This window comes from Phyllostomus hastatus, unplaced genomic scaffold (genome assembly GCF_019186645.2).
Source record: "Phyllostomus hastatus isolate PE091 unplaced genomic scaffold, TTU_PhHast_1.1 phas_scaffold_55, whole genome shotgun sequence".
In the NCBI taxonomy this organism is placed as follows: domain Eukaryota; kingdom Metazoa; phylum Chordata; class Mammalia; order Chiroptera; family Phyllostomidae; genus Phyllostomus; species Phyllostomus hastatus.
In genome coordinates this window covers 311,164-337,280 of record NW_025334035.1, presented here as the reverse complement: position 1 = coordinate 337,280, position 26,117 = coordinate 311,164, and the positions used below count along the sequence as shown (strand labels likewise).

At 42.2% G+C, this 26,117-nt stretch overlaps 1 protein-coding gene across 1 annotated transcript in view; it reads left to right on the top strand.

The window, feature by feature from the left end:
• The window catches only part of TRPV1 (transient receptor potential cation channel subfamily V member 1), a 32,595-nt gene extending 6,758 nt beyond the window's left edge, over positions 1-25,837 (top strand). The window contains exons 8-15 of the mRNA XM_045824450.1: positions 1,234-1,329; positions 2,465-2,535; positions 6,950-7,115; positions 7,554-7,620; positions 17,469-17,791; positions 18,996-19,123; positions 19,638-19,753; positions 25,011-25,837. Coding sequence (XP_045680406.1) covers positions 1,234-1,329; positions 2,465-2,535; positions 6,950-7,115; positions 7,554-7,620; positions 17,469-17,791; positions 18,996-19,123; positions 19,638-19,753; positions 25,011-25,183 — 1,140 coding nt within the window. The 3' untranslated portion in view covers positions 25,184-25,837. The remainder of the gene's footprint in view (positions 1-1,233; positions 1,330-2,464; positions 2,536-6,949; positions 7,116-7,553; positions 7,621-17,468; positions 17,792-18,995; positions 19,124-19,637; positions 19,754-25,010) is intronic.
• The last annotated feature ends 280 nt before the right edge of the window (positions 25,838-26,117 follow it).

Here is a 26,117-nt window from a genome sequence, read left to right as displayed (position 1 = left end):
ACACCCCTGTTTGTAGAGGGTGAGTACTAGGTTAGAAAGGATGCAGGAATCAGAGCTCAGGAAGCAGCTCTTCCCTAGGCTGGGTGTCCACAGGGGCATGAGGTGGCATAAGCCCTAAGCCCACTGCCATCCTGCTTTTCTGCCCACTTGTGTGCACTCACTTGCTCGTCATTCTCTCTCTGGACATACACTTTTGAGCACCTCCTCTGAGCCAGGCCTTGGGCCATCCATTAAATCAGCTTAAGAGCAGATTTTGCCCCTTTCAGGAAACACAGGCTTCCCTGAGTTTCTGAATTAAGTAAGCCCTTTCCATTCAATACCTACATACTTAATTTTGTTGCTTTTATTTCCAGGGAGCCTTGCTTGTAAATTTGATTTAAAAACTCAACTTCCTAGTAGTGTGAAACCTGACTTCTATCTATCTACTAAGACCATTTTATGACTTCATTTTAAGAGAAAAGAGAAATGTGCTAGTAAGATAGGCTAGTGAACTAGTGTTGATGAAACATCGGCAATGGGCTAAGAGGAGACCCACTTCAGGAAACAGTGTCTGAAAGACAGGACGACACATAGGTGTGGGACTTCTCTCCCCTCACCATCCATGGGCACCCTTGACAGTGCTGGGAGACCAGGGGCTCACCATAAGTATTGGGAGCAGCAGGCAGCACGGTGGCACTGGGTCCAGAAGAGAGACTCTACCTGTGCTATCGCCCGCCTTCCCATGCAACTCTGGGCTGGGGCTGGGGCTTGTCCGAGAGACCGTGCAACACTGTAAGGGTGCTCTGCTTGGCACCTGGAGGCTCCCGCTTTGGGAGTCAGGCCCTACAGAGGAGCGCCCTTTTGGCTGTTCATAATAGTGCATTGTTTTTATTTGTGTCTCTCTCTCCTGAGGCTGAGCGTCTCAGTCAGGGGCTGGGTCTTTTTCTTTTTCTTTTGTTAAAGATAAAGATATTTATTTATTTTTAGAAAGAGGGGAAGGGGGGGAGAAAGAGAGGGAGAGAAACATCAATGTGTGGTTGCCTCTCACTTGGTTCCTGGCCTGCGACCCAGGCATGTGCCCTGAATGGGAATCAAACCAGCAACCCTTTGGTTTGTAGCCTGTGCTCAATCCACTGAGCTACACCAGCCAGGACAATGTTCAGTCTTAATCACAGGGCTTGGCACCTGTTAAATGTTTGTTGAATGAATGAATGAATGAATGAATGAAGTCATTAACTTCTCTGTACCTTGCAGCCTCCCTATAAGGTGAAACACACTGTTGGCGACTATTTCCGAGTCATTGGAGAGATTCTTTCTGTATTAGGGGGAGTCTACTTTTTTTTCCGAGGGGTAAGCATTCTTTTCCATACTGTGAATTTCCATTGTCACCAAAACAAAAAGCCAGGAGAGTCACTCAGTGCTCACTCACTTATTTATTCATTGGGCAGGTAATGCCTTGCTTGAGGAGCTGAGAGATGCATAGGTGAAGATAAGGCGTTCCCAGTTGGAGGGTGGGCATCTGCTCAGTGGGTCCCTGAAGGCAGTCATTCTTGAAGACAGAGATCTCCACTCAATGTAACATTTAATTACAGAAGTAGAGGGGAAGCCTTTAAGAGATGTGATTATAACTGATAGTTGTTTGATTATTCAAAACAGTCCATTAAAACTCAGCATAATGAAAGAAATCTACCCGTATACTGGAACCATTTTATTTTAACTGAAAACTCAGAGATGCACATTCCTTGTCATTTTTTTAATGGATGAACAGTTCATTTTTTGAATGTGGAACCACTGTTACATGTACAAATAATTTGGTATTATTGTAATTTCCCCCCTTTAATCTAAGCTACATCCAATTTTTTAAGTGACTTACTTTTAAGGAGTTTACCCAAATTCTTGGACTCTGTCTTCATGGAAACAATGATCTTTATTTTCGCACTTATAGTTTATATTATAATAAAGTACAAAGCCAGAGTAGTACGTGCAACAGGCAAAAAGCGCCCTTGGCAAACACGGGGCCAGCAGGAGGAGGGTCCTGCGGAGGGTCTGCCAGCTCCAGTGACCAGCAGGGCCATGGGCATCAGTCAGAATGGAGTTTTCAAGGAGTGGGAAGTGCTGGTTAATCTGGTGAGTTAGTTCAATGGAAGCTGATTAAAGAATTTTTACAGTAATGTGTACTTAAAGAAAATTAGGAAAAAAAGCACAAATTAGAAAGGACCCCCTGCCCCCACCAAATCCCATCATTCAAGCACAACAATTAATAACATTTTGTGGTTTCCTTCCTGTCTTTACTTCCAGGTATAGTTGTCTTTGCACCCTCTATCTTTAAAAATCACTCCTGACCGTCATGTAACATTACCCCATTAGTCTTCCACTCCCTTCATATCCTCTGCTTTGACACATTTCCCACGGTGCCATTCTGGGTGCTCAGCACTTAGCCAGATCTAACCTTTCCTGGAATCTTACTTTGTCTGTTTACCTGCAGATTCAATATTTCCTGCAGAGGCGGCCATCCCTGAAATCCTTGTTTGTGGACAGCTACAGTGAGATACTTTTGTAAGTGACCCTTTGGCTCTAGTGCCTCAGTAGCAGACAACCTCCTCTGGTGCAGTCCTGAGGCTACAGCAATCAGATCTCACTCATTCTCTCAAATGCACTCAGCCTGGCACATAGCAGGACTGCGCACCATGTTGAGTGAGTGATGGAAGGCACTGAGTAAATGTTTGGTGGGTGAATGAATACCCAGGGTCCACACTGTGCCAGGTACGAACCAGGTGCTGGGGAATGCTCGACCCGTTCCGTGGGCTCTTGTGGTGTATAGTCTGTGTCAGATGTACCTTCGTTCATTTTTTCCTATCTTTTTGTCTATCTGTCTGGCATTTACCAAGTTAGCCCTGGAATCTTAAGATAAAGTAGACATGGTTTCTGCCTTCATGGAATTTCCAATCTTTAGGGCAGAGTTTCTGAATGTTGGCACTGTGGACATTTTAGACTGGATGATTTGTTTCGGGGGCTGTCCCGTGTACTGTAGAATGTTCAGCAGTATTCCTGGCCTCTGCTCACTAGATGCTAGTAGCTCTCTCCCTGTCCCACAGTCCTGACAATCATAACTGTCTCCAGATACTGCCACATGTTCCCACTTCACTGGGGGGTGGGGTACAAAACCGCCCCTGGTGGAGAATTACTGCTTCAGGAGGAGACAGATTAATAAACCTGTTATAAAAATAATGTAGATGTCACAGGGAACCACTTTTCTTCGTGAATAAGCCAGAGCTTTATGAGGTTTCCCTGAAGGGCCCAGGGTACCGAGGGGGCTTTCTGTTGGCAAAGGACCCTTCTCCTGGGATCTCAGCTCAAGGCCTCTCCCGAGACCCCAGGTTTCCCTCACCTCTGGGCCTTCTCTCTTTATTCCTGGCAAGTGCAGGGAGTTGATTCCCCCCTACCCCTTGAAGCTAGCTTGTCCCTAGGATGCAAAAATCCCATCCTCTTACTATAATCTTGAGATAGTTACACTTTAGTCCCAAAGGGCAAATTCAAGGGCAGGGTCTATAGGTTAGTGCAATGCTCTCCTACATGACATTATCCCAATAAACTTGATTTTAGTTCTAGAAAGACTCATTGTGGACATATCATTCATTTTTAGAATTTAATTTCCCAAAGCTACTCATTCGCATAGGTAGAAATTTAAAGAGTTCTAAAAAGCTGATAGCCACTATCTGAATTCCCTGTTTCAACCTTCCCATTCCTGGCAATCTCCCCTCCTGAGAAACAATGAGCTTCCATTCTTGTAGTTCCTTCTTCAACATCGTGCATCTGCTAGATGAGGCTCTAGCATCCTTCCCCTGCCTTCCCCTCTTCTTTCCCTCCTGCAGCCATCCAATGTGGCTTGTAGTAATTTTTGCTTTAATCAGTATTCGCTATTTATATTCTTATGTCTCTGCAAATATTATTTGCAGCGGAGCTTCAAAATATACTATAATATTTCTTTTCTTTCTGTTTCTCCTAAAGTTAATAATTACCTTGTTTTCTTTGTGCCCATTGTTACTTTTTCCACACATCTCGAAGCCTCTCAGTACAATTTTCCTCAAAATCAGTGACATAAATTCTTTGGTCAGATTCCCCATTTTTTTCCTTGAAGAATTTTGCCTGGAGTTCTGTCCACTCTTTCTACATGGGCTGACTGTCCTTTGGGCCGGCCACATAGCTGTTGTCCTGGGACTTCTCTTTGCAGCCAGCCTTAGGGTTCTCATTGCTTTCCTCCTGCGTTAGAGTTCCTGTCTCCTTCTTGGTTTTTCCCTTGTTTTATTTGAGGACACCCTTCGGCATTTCCCCTGGTGAAAGAGATGGTGTGACGGCAGAGAGCACGGAGACCACAGCTGTCACCATGCCTGAATTCTGAGCCACGCTGCTCCCTTGTGTACTTCCAAGGGGTCATCTCTTTTTCACCAGCACCTTGGAGGTCCTTCTTGCTTCTCTGCTGAGTTGTATTTCTTGTTTTTTGAAAGCAGTGTCTCCCTGTTTCCTGACTTATGTCCATATTTTGGGGGAGGGCATCCTCAACTGAAGAAATAAGCCACATAGTGGGGATGAGGGAAGTATTAATAACATTTCTTTTAAATCTGGCACATCTGAATATATTTCTAATATACTTTCACATTTGACTGATAATTTGGGTATAAAAGTATTTTAAAAAATGTGAACATACTTCCTCATTGTTTCCTTGTTTCCAGTATTACAGATGACAAGTCCAAAGCCAGTCAGATTCTGGATCCTTTAAGACCTGTTGTGTTTTTTCTCTCTGTAAATCTATAGTATCTTCTTTTTTTTTCTCGAGTGTTGCATCATGATTCAGATCTTCTTTTATCCAAAGTTCTGAGCACTTACTAGGCTCTTTCAATCTGGAAATTTATATCCTCTATTTTTTGGAATATTTTTGTGAATTATTTCTTGATCTCTCTTCTGGAACTCCTATGATATACATAGGCCTCCCAACCAAGTCCTCAACTAGTTCTTATATTTTTCCACTTGTGTTTTATCTCTTTATCTTTGGCTCTTCTTACTGGGAAGTTCAAATTAACTTTAATTTCCAACACTTCTATTGGGTTTATTATATCTGATATTATGTTTTTAATTTCCAAATGCTCTTTTAAAAATTCTGTTTGTTCCTTATTTATAGCACTCTGTTCTTATTTCATGGATGCATTATCTTCCTTTGTCTCTCTAAGGCTATTTGCTTGTTTCATTCCCTTATGTTAGAGGCTATCCTCAGGATATCTGGGAATCTTTGCTGCCTGCTCTTAATTAAGAGTTAAGGACTAGAAAGCTGGTTGGAAGCTCTTAATGTGTAAATAGGGCTTATCAATTTTGATCACTCTAGGCTGGTCTAGACAAACCATTTATTGGAGACTATCCAGTGTCAGCCTATTACATCTTTTCAGTCTTCGACCTGGAAGGAAGAAGTCTGGCTGCCGACTTTTGGAGAGCCGAGTGGAAAACAGGGTTTTCTGTAAACTGTATTGTATAAAAATCACACAATCTCCTGTTTTTAGTAAAATATCAGTGCTTTTACTAGTCACGTGATGAAACTGAGTCCAACACCGGTCCCCCCCCCCCCCCCGTTCCATCCTCTTCAGAGACAAAACCTCCTCTCTTCCTTATTTTGAGTCCCTTGTCACCCCCCTCTCCAGAGGTCCCTAAACCTTTCGAGGCTCCTTGATTGAAAGAAGCAGTTCTCAGTTCTCTCTGCTGTGACTCAGATTGGGCTTTCTGTGGTCTTCTAAGTGAGTTCCCTTTGTCCACTGCTTCCCAGCTTCCAAAATTCATACGTGGGAACTCATTTGCCACCCAAGGCCACCCTTTCCCCTTTTCAGCTGGCATCAGTTCTTACTTCGGCCGAGGTTCTGCCAGTGCAGAGGGTTTTCTTTCCAGCAGAACTTGAGCTGATGAGCCGGTTTATTGACATCAGTTTTTAGCAGACTCAAGTCAGCACAGTGGCAGCTTCTTGCTGGGTTCCCTCACACAAGCGGGAGGCGAGGTGGCCACTGGTCACTGGTCTACAGTGTTAATGCAGCCGGGGGCACTCTCAGGAGGAGGTCATGATGAGCAAGGAAGCCTGGGATTAATAAGTAAAGAAAGACCACTGGGAAGACCCTGTCATAGGATCCTCCAGATGTCCTCTACCCTGTCTAGGGCTCTGACTTGGGCAGTCCCCACTGGACTAAGGGGCCGAGGGACATTTTCCCTGACTCTGCGCCTGAGTTTGAAGGTGTGACCATCGGACTCTGCCTGTTGCTTCCCAGGAGTACAGGCCTGTTCCTCCTCATGGGCCTAGGGACCTCCTAGTACCTCTGTTGTCCATGAGGCTGTTTTTCTGGGGACTGAGCAGGAAGGTGGCTGGGACTAAAGCAGTGTTTCTCAGTCATTTTTATTTTTGCCTTTTTATTTTACATATTTATGTATTTATGTATTTATTTATTTATTCCTTACCCGAGGACATGCTTATTGACTTGAGAGAGGGGAAGGGAGGAAGAAAGAGAGGGAGAGAAACATCGACATGAAAGAGAAACATCCATGTGTGAGAGAAACACCCAACCAGCTGAACCACACTGGCTGGGCTGGGGCTGTTATTGTGTTTTTAGATCATTTTTTCCAATTGCTGTTCCCATAAAATTGTAATACCACAAATATACTGTATAGCTATATATGTACTGTATTTATATCTCTGCTTTATGTATAAAGAGCATAAGATTTCACATTCTCCCTACCCCAAACCAACATTTGCCCCCATGGGGGCAATATCACTCCCACAGAGAATCACGGGCTAAAGGGGGCAGGGAAGGCCCTCCTTCCCACCATGGCCTGTGGTGTGTTGCTTTGTGGAGAGGCCCAGGCAGTGGGGGCCTTCCTGTCTGTGGGGGTGCCAGGCCTCCTTGGTGCCCTTAGACAGGGCTTCCTGTCACTCCACCCTCAGCTTTGTGCAGTCACTGTTCATGCTGGGGACTGTGGTGCTGTACTTCTGCCGATGCAAAGAGTACGTAGCCTCCATGGTGTTCTCCTTGGCCATGGGCTGGACCAACATGCTCTACTATACCCGCGGCTTCCAGCAGATGGGCATCTATGCCGTCATGATCGAGAAGGTGGGTGCCAGGGCCCAAGTGGGTTCTCCACGGAGCCTGTTTTCCCCATGGGTATGCAGAACCTGGTCCCACAGATTTCATCCATCCTCTATATAGTGTCTGAGGAGATATGGGTTTGGCTGAAGATCCACTTTCCCAGCTAATTACTCCCCCAATTCAGGCAATCTGGCCTTGACCCAGGTTTGGGGGCTTCCCTTAAACTTGACCCACCCCTGCTTACTAGGCCCCCCTCTCCCACAAGAACAAAGGACATCGAGGGTGTGCTATGGATGACACCCTCGTGACATCTAAGCTACATGCCGCCAAACCAAACCTCCCTGCATGTTCTCTGATTCCACTTGGGCTCAACATTAACCCCTAGGCTGACACAGTCCTGGCCCTTCCCCGGGTCCCACCCAGGCCTGGACTTGGTTCTGACAAGCCTGCTCTCTCCTGCAGATGATCCTGAGAGACCTATGTCGCTTCATGTTTGTCTACCTTGTTTTCTTGTTCGGGTTTTCCACAGGTAAAGTCTTGGTCAGAGCTGGTAGGGGGCAAGGACTCCTGCTCACCTCAGCTTCCTGAGGACTCTGCAGGGGCTGGGCGGGGCGGGCCCTGTGGGGTGTGTGTCTGCACAAAGAACACATGGAAATGAGCAGGAGAGGCTATTTATAAAATGTGTTAACTAATTTTTGAGGTAGGAAGGACTACTTGCCTGTAGGATGGATGCATTATGGCTAAGTTTATTTAAAAAAATCTTTTGTTTTGACATATTTTAAACTTACAAAATGTTGTAAGAATAGTACAAATAACCCTCTTTGCTCTTTATCCAGATTCCCTGAATTTTACTGCTTTTCAAATATCTTTTCCTCTCTCTGTTACACAAACACACACAGTATAATGATCAAAATCAGGAGATTAACACTGATACAGTGCTATGAGCTAATCTACTGAGTTTATTCAGATTTCACTAATTGCCCTCCCTAATAGCGTCTTTCACAGGCATGAAGATCCCAGATCATGCATTGCAGTCAGTTGTCTGCCTCTTAAGTCTCCTTCAATTTGCAGTACTTCCTCGAACTTTTCTTGTCTTTTGTGACTTTAGCATTTTTAACGAGCCAGTTTTTACGTCTCTTGATTTGGGTCTGTCACATGCTTCCACGGTCAGATTCAGGTATGCGTTTTTGGTCAGAAGTGATGTGTGTCTTCCTCTGCATTATATCAGGAGTCCTACCATGTTAGCTTGTCCCATTTCTGGTGATGTTAATGTTGATTATTTTGTTTTGGTGGGTCTGCCAGATTTTTCTACTGTCAAATTATTATCTTTCCCTTTGTGATCAATAAGTAATTTGTGAGGAGATGCTTTGAGGCTTGTAAATATTCGGTTTCTCATCACACTTTCACCCAGTTGTGTTAGCATCCACTGATCATTCATACCTGAGTCACCTAATCCCAGTGGTTGTCAGCTCCTGGTTTTCTAACTCCATCATTCCTTCTGCATTTATTTGCAGGCATTCTATAGCAAAGGAGAGCTTTCCATTCACCCACATTTATTTATTTACTTAAACACAGCTTCATAGATTTTTTGGGGTACTTTTTAATGGGTTCTCACTTTTTAAATGGGTTATAACTCCTTACTATCATCATTTATTTTGATGCTCAAATTGTCTGAGAAATTGTTGTTGGGAACCCCATCAAGCTCGTTCCTGTGCACGTTTGACACTTCCATATAATTTTTTTTCTTTTTTGTAGGCCATAGGATATGTATTATAACTACCAAACTCTGCCTTTTTAGCATTAGATAATATAATAACAAATGGTTGTTTCTGTGTTCCAATAAAACTTTATTTACATAAGCAGCAAGTACATTGGATTTGGCCCAGGTGCTGTAGTTTGCTGACTCCTGCTCTAATTGAAATGGCAGACAAAGTCAGGCAATTGATTACAATATATTGTAATGTATTGAGCTATATGACACAAGTTTTTACAGGTTTACACTGAAGCTCAAATCTGGGCACTTAGCTTGACCTAAGATATTAGAAATGGTTTCTTAAGGAGAAAGAACATGAGCAGAACTTAACAAAATATTTTTTTAAGAGTGAGGAATTAGGCAATAGGAACAATTCCAGGGACAGAAAATAGCATCAGCAAAGACATAAAACAGTGAAATAGCGTGGCGAGTGTGGGGAATAAATAAGTAGGGGTGGTGGTGGTGGTGGTGGTGGTGGTAGTAATGGCAGCTAACATGTGATGAGTACTTACTATGTGCCAGAAACTCTTCTAAGTGTTTTATGTGTTCTAACTCATTTCATAGAAACATAACTCAGTGTGGTTGGTTGATGCAAGAGAAGGCTGGAGATATGTGTATGCTCCAGAGCTAGGACTTTATTCTACAGGTGGGTGAAACGAGAAATGAGAAGAGTAGGAAGGATGCCAATAGTAAGGCTTATCAACTTGATTGGACATTGGGGTAAGGGCAGTGAGAGGTTACAAGCTTCTGGCTTGGGCAACATTAATACAATATGGAGATACTGGAAGAGAGACAGGCTTAATGAGGAAAATGCCAAGTTTAGTTCTGAGTATATTGTGTTGGAGGTACTGGTGTTATTTGGAGCTTAGGGTCAAGTTCAGAAAAGTGCCTGTAGCTGTAACCAGAAAATAAAAAATATATGAAATTAATTAGAATTGATTAAATCAGGTAAGAAAGAAGGCAAATCAAATAGGCCAACAGATTAAAAACAAAGAATTCTGAGAATCATTAATGTTTAAGAGAAGAGTGGATTTAAAAGGAGAAGCTGGAGAGGTAGGAGGAGATCAGAGAAAGTGGTATTGTGGAAGCCAAGAAGGAAAGTTTCCAGGGGGTTGTCTAGTCAGCAGGTCTCAGTGCCAGAGAGAACCAGTAAGTTGAGTGCTAATGTAGTTGAGAATTCAAGGTGGTGGGTAATTGTTTTACTCTTGAATCAGAGGGACTAGCTCATTTTGAAATTCAGAGACAAAAAAGCCAGTAAAAGTGAAGAAGCTAAAGATATAAGATACATAAATGTTGAAACAACACCCCTATGGGGAATTCCAAACTTTAAAAAATGTATTCATTCAATACAGTACATACAAGAAATCTTACTAAGAAATATTTTGTAGGCGTATTTTTAGTTGCTGTAAATTTTCTTAAAAATGTATTTCTTTATGTAATTTTTTCAATAATTCATGTTTTACAGTTATACTTTCTTTCCCCCTAATTGATTAGCTGTATCATTAAATTTTACTGAAGTTGTGGGCTTCAAGGACTCAATATATTTGTTAAAATACAATTTAGAAGCCACAGTTGTAGAACAGTGAAACTTTGCCGATATTTTTCTGTGATTAGCAAATGGAATGCAAACTTCATAGGTTTGAAACTATAAGATACCAAAAAATATCTAGAAGACAATGTCCATTCAGTTGAGTTCAATTCAATATAAGTCATTCATTATATGCCATGATGCCATGTATTTTCCCCCCAGAGCCAGAAAATATTTTATTTTACTGTTTTATTTTTAATTTAATATAATCAATTTATTTGTTTTCCACCTCCTTCCACCCCCTCTCCCTGGCAATCCACACCGTTGTCTGTGTCTCTTGGTTTTTCTTTTTCGCTCAATCCCTCCACCTCCTCCCCCAGTCACCCACTGCCTGACAGTTGTCAGACTGTTCTCTCTATATGAGTCTGTCACCATTTTGCTTGTTAGGTCATCTTGTTCATTAGATTTCACATATAAGTGAAATCATATGATCTTTCTATGACTGGCTTGTTTCACTTAGCATGATATTCTCTAGGTCCATCCATGCTGTCATAAAGGGTAAAATTTCCTTCTTTTTTATTGCTGAGTAATATTTCATTGTACAAATGTACCACAGCTTTTTTATCCACTTATCTACTTGTAGACACTTGGGCTGCTTCCAAATCTTGGCTATTGTAAATAACAGTGCAATGAACACAGGGGTGCATATGTTTGTATTCTTTCAAATTAGTGTTTTGGGTGTCTTCAGATAAATTCCCAGAAGTGGAATCACTGGATCATAAGGAAGTTCCATTTTTAATTTTTTGAGGTAATCCATACTGCTTTCCAGTAGCTGCTCCAATCTGCATTCTCACCAACAGTGCAGAGGGGTTCCCTTTTCTCCACATCCTTGCCAACATTCTGACAGGTGTGGTTTTAATTTGCATTTCTCTGATGATTAGTGACATTGGACATATTTTCATATTGGCCATCTGTATGTATTCTTTGGAGAAGTGTCTTTTAGGACCTTTGCCCATTTTTTACTTGGGTTGTGGTTTTTTTTTTTTTGGTGTTGAGTTTTATAAGTTCTTTATAATTCTTGGGTATTAGCCCATGATCAGATGGATTATTGGCAAATATATTCTCCCATTCATTGGATTGTCTTTTTATTTTGTTAATGGTTTTCTTTGCTGTGCAAAACCTTTTTAGTTTGATGTAGTCCCATTCTTTTTATTTGTTCTTTTGTTTCCCTTGCCTCTGATATAGGAGGTATATCAGAAAAAATATTGCTACAAGAAATATCCAAGATTTTACTATGTTTTCTTTTAGGATGTTAATGGTTTTGAGTCTAACACTTAAGTATTTAATAAATTTTGAATTTTTCCTTGTGTATAGTGTAATAAGGTGGTCTAGTTTCATTTTTGCATGTATTTGTCCAATTTTCCCAACACCATTTATTGAATAGACTGTCTTTATTCCATTGTATGTTTTTTCTTCCTTTGTCAAATATTAATCAACTGTAAAGGTGTGGGTTTATTTCTGGGTTCTCTATTCTGTTTCATTTATCTATGTCTGTTTTTATGCCAGTAACATGTTGTTTTGATTACTATGGCCTTACAGTATAGTTTGATATCAGGTAATGTGATTCCTCTAACTTTGTTCTTTTTTCTCAAGATCGCTGTTGCTATTTGGAGTCTTTTGTGGTTCCATGTAAAGTTTTGAAATATTCTAGTTCTGTGAAATGCACCATTGATATCTTTATAGAAACTGCATTGAATCTATAGATTGCTTTGGGAAGAATGGATATTTTAATGATGTTAATTCTTCTTATCCATGAACATGGTATATGCTTCAACTTATTTGTATTTTCTTCAATTTCTTTCTTCAGTGTCCTATTTTCTGAGTACAAGTATTTTATATCTTTGGTTAAGTTTATCCCTAGGTATTTTTTGATTTTTGATGCAATTATAAATGGGATTGTTTTCTTAGTTTCTCTTTCTGATAGTTCATTATTGATGTATAAAAGTGCAGAAAATTTCTGGATATTTATTTTGTATCCTGCTATTTCACAGAATTCATTTATCAGTTTAGTAGCTTTTGGTAAAATCTTTAGTGTTCTCTATATACAGTATCATGTCATTTGCAAATAATTACAGTTTTACTTCTTCCTTTCCAATTTGGATTTGATTTCTTCTTGTCTGAGTGCTGTTGCTAGGACTTCCAGTACTATGTTGGATTACAGTGGTAAAAGTGAACAACCCTGTCTTGTTCCTGATCTTAGGAAACACTTGTAGTTTTTGCCCATTGAATATGATGTTGTCAGTGGGTTTGTCATACATGGCCTTTATTATGTTGAGGTATGTCCCCTCAGTTCCTACTTTGCTAAAGAGTTCTTATCATAAATGCATACTGGGTTTTTATCAGATGCTTTTTCTGACTCTATTGACATGGTCATGTGGTTTTTATCTTTCATTTAATTTATGTGGTGTATCATGTTAATTGATTTGCAAATATTGTACCAACCTTGTATCCCCAGAATAAATTCCATTTGATCATGGTGTATGACTTTTGTAATGTATTGCTGGATCCATTTTGCTAATGTTTTGTTGAGGATTTTAACATCTATGTTCATTAGGGATATTGGCTTATAATTTTCTTTCTTTGTAGTGTTTTTATCTGGTTTTGGAATTAGAATAATGCTAGTCTCACAAAAAGAGTTTGGAAGTGTTCTCTTCTCTTAAATATTTTGGAGTAGTTTTAAGAATAGGTGTTAGTTCTTGGAATGTTTGGTAAAATTCACCTGTGAAGCCATCCAGTCCTGGACTTTTGTTTGTTGGGAGTTTTTTATTGCTGTTTCATTTTTACTAGTTGTAATCGGTCTATTCAGGTTTTCTGATTCTTCTTGATTCAGTTTTGAAAATTGTATGTTCCTAGGCATTTATCCATTTTATTAAGATTCTCCAATTTGTTGTTTGCAATTTCCTTGCATTTCGTTGGTGTCGGTTGTTACCTCTCCCCTCGCATTTATGATTTTATTTATTGGGCCCTCTCTCTCTTTTTCTTGATAAGTCTGGTTAAAGGTTTATCAATCTTGTTTATATTTTCAAAGAAGCCGCTCTTGGTTTCATTGATCTTTTGTATTTTTTTAGACTCCATTTTATTTATTTCTGTTCTGATCTTCATTATTTCCTTTCTTCTACTGACTTTGGGCTTTGTTTTTGTTGATCTTTTTCAAGTTCCTTTAAGTGTAACATTAGATTATTTATTTGAGATTTTTCTTTTTCTTTTTTTTTTTGAGATAGGACTGTAATGATGTGAATTTCCCTTTTAGGACTGCTTTCTCTGTGTCCCATTGATTTTGAGTTGTCATGTACCTATTTGCATTTTTTTCAACATATATTTTGATTTCTTCCTTAATCTCATCGTTAACCTATTCATTGTTTAGTAACATTTTATTTATTTATTTTATCATTATTTTTTTAAATGCAAATTTTTGATTCATGTTAAAATCCATTCAATCATAAAAAAATACTTCCTTTTCTTCTCCACAAGTCTGGTATAATCAACATCCACAGAGACAAAACAATCTATTCACACTTCTTAGTCTGGAGGCTCTTCTCTCAGTCCAGAAAGGGACAATTTTCAGTGTCCTCTGCTAGTACTCCAAACAGTCCCAAGCAGGAAGCAGTCCTTCAGTGGTCTGAGGTGAGGGGAGGCTGGTGCTGGCTGGGATGGGGTTTTGCTGGCTTCTAGTACTGGGTGGAGGCCAGAGGACCCTTCCTAATGCAGCTTCTCAGGGCTTCTCACAGGAAAAGGCTGCTAGCAGTTGTCATAGTGTCACCAGAAAGGGACCAGGCCCATTGCAGTTTTGCCTCGGGCTGGCTAGTAGTGTGTGGGTTCTTGACTTTGTGCAGGAAAGATTTCACAATATGAGTTCAGGTGACTTTGAGAGTATGTTTATTAAAGCTGGGGATAATAAAACAAAGGAAGGGCTTAAGGTAGAGGAAATAACAGGAGGGTGACTAGGCAGGGCTGCTTTGGCTCTCTAGAAATGTTGTAGGAAAAAAGTGGGCCAAAGCCAGGCTGTGTGGCTTCACCAAAAAGTCAAAGTCAAAGTGAAAGAAGTGAGCCAAGGCGATGCTGCTTTTACCTCACTGAAAAGTCCAGAATAGAAGAAGCACCAAGAGAGAGTCTAGGGCCAGGAGTGTCCAACCTTTTGGCATCTCTGGGCCACACTGGAAGAAGAAGAAAGGGCCACATATTAAAAATACATTTTGACATATAATCACAAAAAAAATCTCATAATGTTTTAAGTAAATTTATGATTTTGTGTTGGGCTGTGTTCATAGCCATCCTGGGCCGCAAGTGGCCTGAGGGCCACAGGTTGGACATGCCTGGTAGGCAGTGCTCTGTTTCGGCTCTCTGGAAACATTACAGGAAAAAGATGGGCCAGCTGAGCTGAGTGGACTCACTGAAAAGTCAGAGAAAAGGGAGCTTAGAGACAGATTCAGATTCAGAGAGTTAGCCTGGGATGAACCTCCAGTGCCCATTGCTCCTCAGGTTACAGGTCTCATGGGGACACTTAGCCTTCAGGTGAGAAAACTAAAGATACACCTGAGAGGGAAGAAAAATGTGGGTGTGCTCTAGAGAAAATCTGCCCAGTAACATGTTATTTAGCCTACATGTCTTTGTGTGTTTTTCAGTTTTTTTTCTTGTAGTTAATCAATCACAAGATTTCTAGTTTCACACTATTATGGTCAGAGAAGATGTCTGATATGATTTCAGTTTTCTTAAACTTATTGAGACTTGTTTTGTGTGCTAATAGGTAGTCTCTCCTAGAATGTTTCATGTGCCCTTGAAAAGAATGTATATTCTGATGCTTTGGGGTGAAATGCTCTGAAAATATAAATTAAATCCATCTGGTCTAATGTGTCATTTAAGGCCACTATTTCCTTGTTGATTTTCTGTCTGGAAGATCTATCTATTAATGTCAGTGGGGTATTAAAATCCCCTACTATGGCTGTAATACTGTCAGTCTCTCCCTTCATGTCCATCAACATTTGCTTTACATATTTAGGTGCTCCTATGTTGGGTGCATACATGTTTATAAGGGTTATATCTTCTTGTTTGATTGTTCCCTTTATCATTACATCATGTCCTTCTTTGTCTCTTACTATAGACTTTGTTTTAAAGTTTATTTTGTGGGATATAAATATAGCTACCCTGTTTTTTTTTCATTTTTATTTGCATGAAATATCTTTTTCCATTCCTTTACTTTTAGTCTGTGTGTATCTTTCATTCTGAGGTGGGTCTCTTGCAGATAGCCTATATATGGGGTTTGTTTTCTTATCCATTCAGCTACCTTATGTCTTTTGATTGGAGCATTTAAGCCATGTACATTTAAAATGATTGTTGATAGGTACACATTTATTGCCTTTTTATTCTTTTAACCATGCTTCTCTACCACCACCTACTTCTCCTCCCCCTGCTTCCCCTTTCCTCCTCTTTCTCTGCTTCATCCACCTCCTCCTCCTTGTTCATGCAGGCCCTTTAACATTTGTAATACTGGTTTGGTGGTAAGAAATTCCTTTAGCTTTTTCTTGTCAGGGAAGCTCTATTTCTCCTACAATTTAAAATGATAGCCTAGCTGGGTAAAATAGTCTTGGTTGTAGGTATTTATTTATTTATTTATTTATTACCACTTTGAATATTTCATGTTAATCCCTTCTGTCCTGAAATGTTTCTGTTGAGAAATCAAATGATATGCTGATGGGAGTTCCCTTGTAGGTAACTAACTGCCTTCTTTTGTGGCTTTTAAGATTCTTCCTTTGTCTTTAACCTTTGCCATTTTAATTATGATGTGTCTTGGTGTGGTCCTCTTTGTGTCCATCTTGTTTGGGACTCTCTGTGCTTTCTGGACTTGTGTGTGTTTTTCCTTCATCAGGTTAGGGAAGTTTTGGGTCATTATTTCTTCAAATAGGTTCTTGGTCCCTTGCTGTCTCTCTTATCCTTCTGGTATCCCTGTGATGTGGATGTTGTTATGCTTCATGTTGTCCCAAAGGTCTCTTAAATTATCCTTATTTTTTTTTAATTCTTTTTTCTTTTTGCTGATCTGATTAGGTGTTTTTCTACCTTATCTTCTAAATCGCTGACTTGTAGTTCATCCAACCTACTGTTTATTCCTTCTAGTGTATTCATCATTTCAGATATTGTATTCTGAAATTCTGTTTAGTCTTTTATGATGGTTTCTATGTACTTTTCTATGCTGTTACACATCTTTATAACCATTGCTTTGAACTCTGTATCTGATAGATTGCTTGTCTCCTTTTCATTGAGCTTTTTTCCTGGAGATTTCTCTTGTTCTTTCATTTGGGGCCTGTTTCTTTGTCTCCCCATTTTAGCTTCCTCTTTGTGTTTGTTTCTATGTATTAGGTAGATCAGCTGAAGTTCTGACTCCCAGTCTTCATAGAGTTTGTCTGGGACACATGGGCAGCTTTAACAAGGAGCTTGGACTGACAGGAATTGGTGTGGGCTGTGGTCCCTGATCTAAAGGACCTGTTTATCAGTAGCCACAGGCAGGGATTAAGTGAAGTGTGTTAGATAGTGGTTATGCAGTAACCTTGGGGCACAGCTGCTGTAGAAGCTCTCAGGCTCTGGACTCCATTTCCCACAGAAGAGTGCAGAATGTGGAAAGAGGCCATTCTGCTCTGAGTTGCTTAACCACCTTGGTTCTGGCATGGCTGGCTCTGGGCCACCTGCTAAGAGGCACAAGCAGATAGGGTATGACTGAGAAAGTAGGTGTGGAGCTAGGGCTGACAAGTAAGTTTAGGCAGATTGTGCACTGCCCAGAGCTGACTATATTTACATTGTACATTATGGGTTTGTATATTTATTTTAACAGTTCTTCAGAGCAGCTGATGGAGTTCTAATCTAACAAAATGGCATATTATGACAATATCTGATAGTTTTGGAGAAGGAGGTGCCTTTACACAAAAGTGCTGCATAGCCAAATAGTGTTCCTGATGCAGACCTATCCTGGGGTAGTGGGTTAGTATGTCAGGGGACATGAGGTCTTGGTTTCCATTCATCTGCACCCTGCCCTCCCCATGTCTTATAGCGGTGGTGACACTGATTGAGGATGGAAAGAATGACTCTGTGTCGACTGAAACCACACCACACAGGTGGAGGGGGCCTTGTTACCGGTCGCCTGACAGCTCCTACAACAGCCTGTACTCCACATGTCTGGAGCTGTTCAAGTTCACCATTGGTATGGGTGACTTGGAGTTCACTGAGAACTATGACTTCAAGGCTGTCTTCATTATCCTGTTGCTGGCCTACGTGATTCTCACTTATATCCTCTTGCTTAACATGCTCATCGCCCTAATGGGTGAGACTGTCAACAAGATCGCACAGGAGAGCAAGAACATATGGAAGCTGCAGGTGGGTTGGTTGGTGGGGTGTGTGCAGCAGGAGGGTATCAGCTACTCTGTCTGCTGCTTAACATAGCTGGGTGTCCTGGCCCCTGCAGAGTTTGAGGAGGTGGCAGAAAGCTCAGTCAGGTCTCAGGGATCAAGCTACAGCATCTCTCTCAGTCAACTCCCTTCTGGCTCTTCCCACAGGGTTTCCTCGTCCAGTGTCATTAGTCTGTGTTCATAAACACAGTGTTCACTGTGGTCTGGGTGGCTCCCAAGGGAAGGCGATACAGGGCTCAGCCCCATCCATGTGGGCCCCATCCATGAGGTTCCCATCTCAGGGGAACCCAATCTAAGTTGGGTACCAGAGATCAGACTCTGCAGGAGCAGCTAATATGGGGCAGGCCCTGACAGCTTACTTTTTTGATACCCTTGGCCCACATTTGCCTTCCCCACTAATAATAAAAGTACCAGTCTTTTCTTTCTTTCTTTCTTTTAAAAAATATTTTTATTTTTATTTTTTATTTATTTTTAAAGATTTTATTTATTTTCAGAGAGGGAAGGGAGGGAGATAGAGAAACATCAATGTGCGGCTGCTGGGGGTCATGGCCTGCAACCCACGCATGTACCCTGACCAGGAATCGAACCTGCGACCCTTTGGTTCGCAGCCTGCGCTCAATCCACTCAGCTATGCCAGCCAGGGCATAAAAGTACCATTCTTATTAAGCAGAACTGACTCTGTTCCAGGTACTTACTGACATGCTCTCATTTAATCCTCACAAGGATGCTATAAAGTGGGTACTATGACTATTTTTATTTTTTGGAAGAAAGCACTGAGGCACAGGGACACTTGTGTCCATGGTAACTAGTAAGTAGCCCAACCAGAAGTCAGCCCAGACGGTCTCACACCTGAGGCTCTGCTCTTAACCACTACTAAGCTGCCTCTTCGTGAGCTCCCCAGGGAAGGGTCTGGGGCTGGTGCACTCCACACCACTCATGGGGCTCACCACTCACCGGCAGTGCTTGGGCAGGTCTGGGGCCAGTCGGGCTGAGCTCCTCCTGTGCAGTAGTGACCACAAAGACCAGCTTGTGTTGCAGGCACTGCAGGTGCTGCTCTGAGCAGCTGGGCCTGGGAGAGACCCTGGGGAGGCTGATCTTGGCAGCCAGCACTGGCAGCCAGCATGACCTCTGAATGAGTCTTCTGTCCCTCTGCCCTTTGTGTCTTCCTGCAGAGAGCCATCACCATCCTGGACACGGAGAAAAGTTTCCTAAAGTGCATGAGGAAGGCTTTCCGTTCAGGCAAGCTATTGCAAGTGGGGTACACACCTGATGGCAAGGATGACTACAGGTGGTGTTTTAGGTAATGCCCAAGCAGGAATCAAAGCCTGGGGGACTCAGATCAGCTGTGGATATTGGGGACCTACCCAGAGCCAGCTGTGGGTATAGAGGCCTGCCTCAGGGATCACCTATTGGGACTCACCTAGAGCCAGCTATGGGAACACAGGCCATTCCAGGGCATAGTGTGGGCATGGGGGACCCACCTGTAGCCAGCTGTGGGTACAGAGCCTGCCTCAGGGCCTTTTGAGGCCAGCCATGGACACTGGGGGCTCTCTGCATGCCAGCTATAGGTACAGTGTTCAGCTGTGGCCACAGCAGGCCCACCTCAGATCTCAGCTGGTGAGACCCAGACATTAAATGCTAGAAAATGAGGTATCCAGAAGGAGTCACCTGGTAATCAGGGTCAGAACCAAGGCTTCTCATCCCGATCTATGGGCTTCTTGGGTTTGGCCTGTTGGGCCAAGCCCTTGACCTGGGAAGCTGGGCATGGCTCTTAGGCCACCTGCCCCCTGCCCCCCTGTCTCCTTGCCCTGCAGGGTGGATGAGGTGAACTGGACCACCTGGAACACCAATGTGGGCATCATCAATGAAGACCCGGGCAATTGTGAAGGCATCAAGCGAACCCTGAGTTTCTCTCTACGGTCGAGCAGAGGTGAGGTGTAAGGGGAGGGCTGCTGCAGCATGCTGGCCAGGCGAAATCTTGGCTGCCCCCATTTCTTGTAGGCCTTCCTCACCCCATGGCCTGGACACTGGAATGGCTCCAAGAGTCATCCTCTCTCATACATTCATTATGGGCACTTCTTTGTGCTCTCATGGGCACCTGCACATTGCCCATGCACGTGACTCTGTTAGCACCCTTGGCCCAGGCACCTGTTCAGTGCCCCAGAGGAAGCAGCTCAGCCCACATCCAGCCACCTGGACTGCTGACCTTGTTGTGGACTGTCCCATCTCCTCTGCCCCATGCCTCACACCCATTTGCACTCAGCCCTGTGAGGCTTATGGACACACACAGGGTCACATGCACACTCATGTTGTGTGGCAGGTACAGGAGGGAAGAATGGGAAGAGTAAAGGGTACACCTTGAGCAGAAAAGCCTTGGAGAAAATCACTACCAGAAAAAAGTCCTTTAACAGTTAATGGTAAACATTTAACAGTAGACATTACATTAAGGTCTGATTGAAGATATTTACTTAAAAAGGAAGCTAACTTACTTTATATTGGGTACATTTTTAGTTATAATTACAACCCTTCCCTGATTCTTTGCTTTTAGTTTTTTAAAAATTGTGGGATATATGTATGAATGATATAGATATGTGGGATATCCATATATCATAATACCCCACCTTCCTCCCTGGCAACTTCTTTTCTACTTTCTGTCTCAATGAATTTGCCTACTCTAAGTACTTCATGCAAGTGGAATTATTCAATATATGTCTTTTTGTGCCTGGCTGAATAGTACTCCATTGTGTGTATATGGTATAGTATATTATATTTGTCCATTCATCTGTTGGTTGACATTAGGATTGTGCCCACCTTTTTGGCTATTGTGAATAATGCTGTGAATATTGGTATGTAAGTTTTGTTTGAATCCCTGCTTTCAATTCTTTTGGGTAGGGGTGGAATTGCTGAATTATATGATAACTCTATATTTACCTTTTTTAGGAACTGCCAAACCATTTTCTAAAGCAGCTATATCATTTTATATTTCCACCAGCAATGCATAAAGATTCCATATCCTCACTAACATTGTTTATTTTCTTATTTTTTAAATTATAGCCATCCTAATGGAAGTCAAATAGTATCTCATTGCAGTTTTGATGTGCATTTCCCTAATGACTAATGAATTTCAGCATCTTTTCATGTTCTAATTTTCCATTTATAGATTTTTTTTGAGAAACGTCTATTCAAACCCTTTGCCCATTTAAAAATTTGTTTTGTTGTTGTTGAGTTATAGAAATTCTTTACCTATTCAAGATATTAATACTTTACCAGATATATGATTTGCAAATATTTTGTCCTTCTGTGAGTTGTCTTTCTACTCTCTCAATGGAGTCCTTTGATGTACAAAAGTTTTAAATATTTTAAAAAAGATTTTTATTTATTTATTTTTAGAGAGAGGGGACGGGAGTTAGAAAAAGAGGGAGAGAAACATCAATATGTGGTCACCTCCCGTGTGCCTCCTGCTGGGGACCTGGCCTGCAGCCCACTCATGTGCCCTGACTGGGAATTGAACTGGCAACCCCTTGGTTCACAGGCTGGTGCTCAATTCACTGAGCTATACCAGCCAGGGCCCAAAAGTTTTAAATGTTGATAAAACCCAACTTATCTATCTTTTTGTTACCTGTTATTTTGATGTCATGTCCAAGAAACAATTGCCAAACTCAATGCCATAGGGACTTAGTTCTTGTTTATATCAATTAACCTTATAAAATTGGTTTCATTGTACATTGTTTTACTTCAAGTCACAGAACCTATTGACAATCATATTAAGTGAGGACTTACTGTATAGATTAGTTTTCTATCAGATTTGGTTTACCTAAAAATGTCAAGTTCATCTTTACGTTTGAAGGATATTTTCACTGGATATAGAATTCTGGGTTAACAGATTTTTTTCTTTTTAAAATTAGAACACTTTAACTACGTTTCTCTTCTGTCTTCTGGCCTCCATTGTTTCTGATGAAAAGTTGCCCATTATTTGCAATGTTATTCTCCTATTTGTAATGTGTCTTTTTTCCTCTGGCTGTTTTTAAAATATTCTTTCCATTTTTGTTTTTCAGCAGTTTGACTAAGATGTGCTTAGGTATGGTTCTCTTTGGTCTTATTTTTCTTGGGGTTTGCTGAGATTCTTGGATCTGTACATCGATATATTTCATCATAATGGGGAAGTAACTATATGTATTTTGCTTTATTCTTCTTTATTCTTGCCATCTTCTCCTTTTGGGACTCTAATTACATGTATGTTAGACCTTTGATATTGTCCCATAGGTGTTTCAGGTTTTGTTCATTTTTTCTCAAACATTTTTTTTTGTTTCTCAGACATGATGATGTATATTGATCTGTCTTCATGTTCACTGACCCTTTCCTCAGCCATCTTCAAACTGCTACTAAGTCCACTCAGTGACTATTGCATTCCAAATATTGTGCTATTTGGTTGTAGGATTTCTATTTGGTTCTTTTTTAATAGATTCCATTTTTCTCCTGAGATTCCTTAGCTGTTCCCTCATTAAAACCATATTTTCCTTTGGTTCTTTCAACATATTTATACAGACTAGGGAAAAAGTAGGTTTACTGTTGTGAGTATGTAAAACAGAGTTTATCCTTGTATTATTAATTATTGTATTATTTTCCATATGAACAACTGTAAACCTACTCTTGCTCCACCTAGTCACAGCTCCTTTAACTTCTCAGTCTGGTAAATTCAACATCTGGGCCATCTTGAGGTCAGTTTCTATTGATTGCTTTTTTGCCCCAACTGAGTCACACTTCCCTGGTTCTTTTCATATCTAGTACCTATCAACTGTATGCTGGGTATTGTGAATTATATGCTGTAAAGACTCATGGTTGGATTTTTGTTCTAGTTGGCAGTTCAGTTACTGATGAATCACTTTGAATTTATTTAGGGCTAGTTTTAGGCTTTATTATGGTAGATCTGTGGACATTCCAAGGTATTTGCTAATCCCATAAAACTTGTAGGACTCAGCCTCCAAACTTTCCAGTGGGGAGCTTATCAGGGCTTGGTTTTAGGCTGTGTTGGGTGAGTCTTGAGTAGTGCTTACTCTAGGTTATGTAGAGTACATGGGGGCATTTCTGGTATTTTAGCTTAATGTGGAGAAAGGGTTTTAAGGAAGTCTCTCCACTCTGGCTGGCCTGCACCTCCAATATTCCTTAGTACTGCTCAGCTTCTAACATCTCTGTCCCACTTGCAACCTCATGGCAGCACTCTCTGTTGGAACTAATGCTGTCTCACCTTGTGCAACACAGCCCAGCTCTCAGCCAGGGACTTATGGACCTCCATGTCCAAGTTCCCTTCCTCTTCTTCTCCTGTGCCCTGTCGCACAGATGCTAGCTGCTTCAGCTCAGAGGCACTGCCACACTCTGCTGGAACCACTGCACCGTAGTCAGAGAACTTGTCCCTAAACAAAACATCAGGGCAATCGTGGAGCTCACCTTGTGAATTTCATTTCTCTCAGCAATTGCAGTTTTTCACCACCTGCTGTCCTATGACTGAAAACATAAGGCATGTATTTGCTTCAGGTATTTTGTCCAGTTTTATGGTTGTTTACAGCAGGATGTCTGGCCCAGTACTAGATACTCCATTAGAGCTGGGAGTGGAAATCTATTTTTATCAAGAGACTTACTTTTGGAAAACTACTCAAGGGCTTCATCAGTTTTCCCAAGGGCCTTCTGCCATCCTGTAATTTCTCCATGAGTCTCATTGGGAGCACTCCCTGTATCATTCTATAATACCTATTGATAACCTCTTTTTCAGTTGTTAACTGGTCTTTTTGTCATAGAGGCATTTGAAGATGGCTTTGCATGCTATTTGAGCACTTTTCCAACATCACTTTTATTGATTTCATGAAATCTGACACCTTTTACAAGATTTGCTGTCTCATTTTGCAGTTGATTTGCATTGTTAGCATCACATTGTTGGCAGTTGATACACTGCCCATTCACTGTGATATTAACAATGACATTGGCCTGGTGGCAGGGATGCACATGTTTATGTTAACCGGGGTGGTGGTAGGGAATGGTGAGAGGTTCCCTGATTTCATACTTTACTTACCTAGCAAATATTTCCTGAGAGTTTTGCTTTCCTATACAACCTTGTAACAGTGATGCTCCAGTATGAATAGCCAGATAGTCCAGATAACCCATGGTGCCTGTGATTGCGAAGGTGGGGGGGCGCGGTGCAGGAGAGAAAGACCAGGGGAGAAAAGTGGTCAGTAACTGAGCTAGGGAGAGCATGTGAGGGAGTCTTGGCCTCAGAATTATGGGAAGTGGACCCTGGAAAACCCATACCTGATTTGAGGGCCCTGGAGCTGGGCCAAGCAGTCGCTGAGGCTGGATCTTCATACCAACCAGTCAGCCAGAAGATGGTCCCTTCCTGCTTCTATCCCTGGGTTCCCCAAGAGATCGTCTTTCAGCACTTGATACTTAGTGTGAGACTGGAGTTGGGGGACAGGCCAGTGATAGCCTGTGGGCCTGTGGGAAACACCAGGACCTGAAGTATTAAGCTGGAGCAACCACAGTGGGCCCAGCTCCCAGCATTCCTGATGCCTTTGAGATGTGGCCAGCAGAAGGGCCTGAGTTGTGGCCTGGGGGTAGGAGGTGTGGTCAACCAGAGGACTTGGCTGATCAGGGCTCTAGCCAATGAAAGGAGAGTACACACAGCTTTCCTGTCACTTCTTGCCTGTTATTTTTCTGAGGTAGCCAGGGCTGGAACTATAAGCCACATGTGAGGTCCCCGTCTGAAGCCCAGTGTCACTGTAATTCCCTTGGCATTGTTCCCAATCTGCTGTGCCCAGGTGGGGTCTGAACCCCAAATCCCGATTCTTTGGCTGGTGTTCATCACCTTACATATGACCTCGGTGTGGAGCAGGTCAGGGGGCAGGCCCATTTTCCCTCCCACATGGGCAGGGAGGAAATGGAGGAGAGAGGCAAGCCATAGGCTGTCATGAAGCCATAAGCAAGCCAGGGTGGGAGCGGAGGAAGAGAGTGTGAGGAGCTGCCAGAGAGGATGAGGCTCCTTGAGCAGCTGAGGGAAGAGGAAACAGCACCCATCCAGGTGCCTCAGGAAGCACCCACACGCCTGGGCCCCCTTTTGTCTGCAGATTGGTAAGACCAACTGATACATATTTATTATTGTTTTGCTGCACCCACGTCAGTAATGATGTTTTACTGTTTAGTTGCAGGGAGAAACTGGAAGAACTTTGCCCTGGTTCCCCTTTTAAGAGATGCAAGCACTCGAGAAAGGCAGCCTGCTCAGCCTGAGGAGGTTCATCTGAAGCACTTCTCAGGGTCCCTCAAGCCAGAAGATGCTGAGGTCTTCAAGGATCCTGCTGCTTTAGGGGAAAAGTGAGGGACCCCCACAGGGCGCTTTCAACACTGTGGACCTTAGGCTAGCACACTGGCTGGGGGCTGTGTGGGGAATACCTGTGCTCTCCCGGCAGCCTGGCCCGGCCTGCAGCTGCCAGACACATGGCAAGGAGTGGTGCTGGGGGCATGGGAAGAGATAGTCATCCAACCTCATTGTCCCCGAGTGCATCTCCTAACAGGATAGGATCTTGCTTTTGACGTTTTACTGACTTTATTAACATCATGAATCATAAATCTCTTGGACATATATGATGCCCCTGTTTATTATTTTATTTTATTTTATTGAGAGAAAAAGTGAATGAAGCCCAGGAAAACACCTTTTAGAACAAAGCGCTTCATTTGATTTCAAATGCTGAGAGGCCACTCTGTATTGTGCTTACTCTTTCCCCTGTCCTGAGCTGTCTAGGGGTGATGTCGTTCATTCCTCACAGAAGGCGGGGAGGCTGGCCCCATTCCCAGCTCTGCCAGAATTGTTTTTTTCCACAGTGACTTCATCCTTCCATGATCCATCACAGGTTCCAAAATATTAGCTGTGTAAATGAAAGTAAAGAACCCCACCCCAAAGGTGTGGCAGGATTTTTTAATGATCTTCCATTTGTGGCGATCGCTGTCCTGCCCCCTGCAGCGGCATGCTTCCACCTCCATCTGTCCTGTCGTCTGTCAAATAAACAAATGTATGAGTATGTGTCGTGTCAAGTGTGAACTTCATGCCACTCATTGGGCTGGCACAGCTAAGTGGCTCTGTGCGGTCTGTGTGTGTGTGTGTGTGTGTGTGTGTGTGTTCTCTGTGTGCGTGTGTACCACCCCCTAGGGCTAGCAGCCTTGGTTACCTTTTCCTTGTTACACATGGGCAAGGCACACATTCATGCACACACCTATCACATGCAGTGAACTATGGGCCATGGGCCAAATCCGGC